This window comes from Engraulis encrasicolus, chromosome 20 (assembly GCF_034702125.1).
Source record: "Engraulis encrasicolus isolate BLACKSEA-1 chromosome 20, IST_EnEncr_1.0, whole genome shotgun sequence".
In the NCBI taxonomy this organism is placed as follows: Eukaryota; Metazoa; Chordata; class Actinopteri; order Clupeiformes; family Engraulidae; genus Engraulis; species Engraulis encrasicolus.
The window spans coordinates 39,108,786-39,113,701 of NC_085876.1; the positions used below are offsets into that span (position 1 = coordinate 39,108,786).

The window sequence follows — 4,916 nt, forward strand, 5'->3', positions numbered from 1 at the left end:
GAATGTTACTAGGATGTACCCAATTTTTAATCTTTTTTAAATTGTTATTGTACACATTTTTTGTATTTTGAAAACAGATGTCTGACTGCGACTTAATTCTGCTGAATTACAGTATGCATGCGTAAAAGCATATATAGGTTTCTCCAACTGGCTTGTCTTGTCCTCATAATGCTCAATTCTCTGTCAGTGGAATGCTGTGATAGTCGTTGAAAAGACTACTGCCATAGTACTATTATATATTAAATAATTCGACCGGATCTAACTATTGTATAATATATACTGATATGATATTACACAGGCTTTAGTAATACATTATGACTTAGTCATTGTTCTTCTGTGAGCAGCAACTTTACAAAGAGGGGGGCAAGTCTTCATACATTAATCTTTCATTTTGTTTTTCTTTTTCATGTTTTCGTTCTAGCTCTCCTATTCACACAGGACCATGCCTTGCCCATCAAACCATTGAGAGCCAATAAGGGGCGATCCGAGGGGAAGCCCAGTCACCTGTGATCACCTGACCAGCACCTGTCTCCCAACATAGTGCAGCAGCCGACTCCCAACCAACGATGAATGGCTCTGAGACCACCACGCTCCCCTTCCTAGCCTTGAGCACCTGGCTCAACTCCTCCCACCTCCCCAGCAATGTCTCCTTCTCGCCCTCCCCCACCACCGCCAAGCCCAAGGCCTGTGAGCAACTCAACATCGCAACCGAGGTATTTTGACCCTGTGTTTCTATTTTTGTATTTTATCTAATTGTGTTCACTTTTTTCATACCTCTTTAAATTTATTTTGTATATGTTTTATCTTTATAAAGTAATGAATGAATAATTTACCAGTATAGTGCAAGTTTTGCAGCTAAACATGTTTATTTCTGGAAATTCAAAATGACAGCTACGGAGACGATCCCCCTTTTCATATATGAAAAGTGCAGTTTTCCCTGTCATAATGAATACCTAGTTAAGTGTTTAGTATTTGTGGAAAAGGTGAATGGGCAGCATGAATTCTGGAAAGACAGTGCTAAAATATTTTTTATTTTATTTCTATTTTCGTATATTATTATTAATCTGTTTTATTTGTTTGGATTTTATGTACTTATTTACCTATTTACCGTATTCAGTTTTATTTTTATCAATGCACTATTTTTTAACCACTACCTATTCATTGATTCATTTTCAGTATTTGAACTTGTATAGTACTACGTACAGTACCTCTCTATGCAGTGAGTGATGATGCTATGCTGTTGTCTTTTTGGCTGACATGATTCTGCTTGGTCCCTTTGAGGTCTTCCTGACGCTGGGCATCATCAGCCTGCTGGAGAACATCCTGGTCATCTGGGCCATCGTCAAGAACAAGAACCTGCACTCGCCCATGTACTTCTTCGTCTGCAGGTGATGACACATTTCATCTTTTGGTAACAGTAAATTATAATTAGTGTGAGGGTGGTGTGGCTGAATGGGCTAGTCTAGTGCGCCCAAAGACCTGGGTTTGATCGAGATGATTTCCCGATCCTTCCCTTTCTCTGTCTTTCACTATCTCAATAAAGGTTAAAAAAAAACAAAAACAAAAACAGCAAATTAGTGTAACAGACTCCAACTAGCAGAGTTTGGCGGTAGAACCAGAGAGAGTAGAGAGATATATACTTAAAGAATCTCTGGTAGAACTGGGATATTAACCTTGACCTTTAGCTCATTGGTATTGTGTAGGTGCTGGAAGGTCGCAAGTTCGAGCCCCGAATGGCAGACTGCGCACAATGAACTTGGTAACATTAGACAGACTGAGTCCTCAGTTATGCTCTTGGTTGATTTATTGACTGAAAAATGGATTAGTTAATGGATGACTTAAGCCACAGCTAGTGTATTGCAAATAATCACTTGCTGTTAATGGTGTCATCTCCTTCCTAGTGAATACTGACAATAAAGTTAGACCATAGCCTCGTGTTTAAGCCCCTGTTAAGATGTTGAGAATTTTAATGCACAGCCTCTATGACAAGCATGTTCTTACCACACTGTAGTCAGTCAACTCTCTTGCTTAAGTCATTTTGTTATAATAGTTGGGTTTTTTCCCAGCAATCAGTGAGGAGGATTGCCGACAATGCAAGCTGTATCAAAGGGCTACTACATACAACTGTGTCTGTGTACAGTATGAAATCCAGTTCACAAATAACCATGCATTACTTTGCCGCCTGCCGTGTTTTAACACATTTTCAATACCTTGAACTGTATTTGTGTATGAAATGCATTCTGCGTTATGCGAATGGACGTGATTTTGTCGGGGGGAAAAACGAGAAGATTATCAGGCATTATCAATGGAGTTACATTGAACTTGCCTTTAAGTTGTTTTACAGCCTGCCATGTTTTAACACAGTGTACATGGAACTGTGTATGTATATGAAATATGGTATACAAATAAATAACCCCGCTGCATGTCAGAAGTGTGCTCAACCCCTTTAGAAAAAAGTCTCTGACTAGCGCCCTGTGGTTCGGGGTAATTGTTTGGAGTGCCTTGATGAAGAAAAGTTTTTGTTCCTTTCCAACTAACTTTGGACAAACGACCCTTTTGAAAAATAAATGGAAAAATGCTCTAGCGAGCGCCCTGTGGTTCAAGTTAATATGTTTGGAGTGCCTTGATGAAGAAAAGTTTTTTTTCACTTTTAACTAACTTTGGACAAACGACCCTGCTGTTTCCTTTGTCTTGGCGTACCGTGTAGCCTGGCAGTGGCGGACATGCTGGTGAGCGTGTCCAACGCCTGGGAGACCATCGTCATCTACATGCTGGCCAATCGGCAGCTGGTGGTGGACGACCACCTGACGCAGCAGATGGACAACGTCTTCGACTCCATGATCTGCATCTCCGTGGTCGCCTCCATGTGCAGCCTCCTGGCTATCGCTGTGGACCGGTACGTGATAATTAAATTATTATTATTAATGGAACAGTCTGCTAATGCTGCCCATTTACTTCCAGTGGTTATGCTAAGCTATGCTAATTATTCTGATCCAATAAATCTGGGTACTGAAAACACTGAGAAGAAAATGATATGCACATTCATGAATAATGCTTGGAAATACTGCAAATATATGAAAATCAAGAAAGGGTGGACTGTTCCTTTAATATTATCAATAATTGTGAAAAGTGTAAGTGGAGCTCAAGTTGGGAAAGGTTTGGGAACCCCTGATGTAAGAGTTATATCAACACAAGTATTTGTCCTGTGCGTTACCTCCTTCCAGGTACGTGACCATCTTCTACGCGCTGCGCTACCACAACATCATGACGGTGCGGCGCGCCTCCTTCATCATCGCCGGCATCTGGACCTTCTGCACGGGCTGCGGCATCGTCTTCATCGTCTACTCGGACTCCACCTCGGTGGTGGTGTGCCTGGTGTCCATGTTCTTCGCCATGCTGGTGATGATGGCCTCGCTCTACAGCCACATGTTCATGCTGGCGCGCTCGCACGTCAAGCGCATCGCCGCGCTGCCCGGCTACAACTCCATCCACCAGCGCGCCAGCATGAAGGGCGCCATCACCCTCACCATCCTGCTGGGCATCTTCGTGGTGTGCTGGGCGCCCTTCTTCCTGCACCTGATCCTGATGATCTCCTGCCCGCACAACATCTACTGCGTCTGCTTCATGTCGCACTTCCACATGTACCTCATCCTCATCATGTGCAACTCCATCATCGACCCGCTCATCTACGCCTTCCGCAGCCAGGAGATGCGCAAGACCTTCAAGGAGATCATCTGCTGCTACAGCCTGAGGAACGTCTTCGAGAACGTGCTGACGCTGCCCATGACGGAGCGGACGGGACACAACCAGGTCAGCGACACGCAAGCGCCGGCACAGGCGCAGGCACAGGTGGCTGCCAGGAACGACGCCAAGAGGACGTGAGGATGTTGTGAACATGCGTGCAGCAAAAAGGCAAAAAAGCTGGAGGGAGTGAGGGGGACACCTGTGGGCACACCTGTGGTTATGGAGGTGAGCTTTGGATTTTTTGAGGATTGCAGGGAACTGTCAGAGGTTGTGAAAATGTGTGCTTAAACAGGCAAAAGCTGAAGGAACTCGTGAGGTAATCTGTGGTTATGGACTCTTGGGTTATGACTATGAGGGTTTCAGGGAGCGTTAAGAGGTCATGAAAATGTATATGCGTGAAAGGCAGCCAGTATAGCCCCATACCACACGCCGTTCCACCAGAGTCATTGAAAAGTTAATAGTACTACGGTACCAGAGATTCTTTAAGTATAGAGATATGCCAACATAATAGGTTTCTATGGGCACCTAACGTGACCAGGTTCTGGTCTGCCTAAAGGGGCGTGTCATAATGCTCCTAGCATTGAATAGGACAGTCCTCAGGTCTGCCTAGGTCTGCCTAAAGGGGGATTTCCCCCCCAATAATAGAACCCGAAAACAATGGGCCAATGGAACCTCTCTCTCTCTACTCTCTCTGACGGTACTACGACATAGTACTACAACACTATGACATAACAGAGAGCCTTTTGTAATGAACTACGACTTGGTCATAGCCGTTCTGATAACAGAAATTTTTTGACACCTCGTCTTCACAGGTTAAAAGAAAAAAATCAGAATGTGGTTGCACGCAGACTTCAAAATACTCCTGCGACTGCAGATGATTTCAATATTGATGAGGCGTTTGAAGTTGTCCTCCGCTCCTCCTCACCTTTCTCCCCACATGGTAATCGCACAATGAAAGCCAACAAAGGGGGAAAAAACACCTTAGCGTAACACACTCCTACAAGGACGTTGAAGGACGTTGTGGTTATGGACTGGGTCTTGGAATATAGGTGGCTGTTGGAGGGTTTGACTCCCATACAGTAAGGGAGAATGGCTGGAGTGCTCTTCAGCAAAAGCATCTGGCCGAGGAGTGGGAAACTCATGGCCCGTTTTTGGCCACTGAGGCCATCTTA

At 44.2% G+C, this 4,916-nt stretch overlaps 1 protein-coding gene across 1 annotated transcript; it reads left to right on the forward strand.

Annotated features, from left to right (window-relative positions):
* Positions 1–566: 566 nt before the first annotated feature.
* On the forward strand, positions 567–3,882 carry mc5ra (melanocortin 5a receptor). Its single transcript, XM_063185058.1, has 4 exons — positions 567–713; positions 1,282–1,388; positions 2,708–2,896; positions 3,225–3,882. Exons 1-4 carry the CDS (start codon positions 567–569, stop codon positions 3,880–3,882), a joined length of 1,101 nt encoding a protein of 366 aa, XP_063041128.1.
* The last annotated feature ends 1,034 nt before the right edge of the window (positions 3,883–4,916 follow it).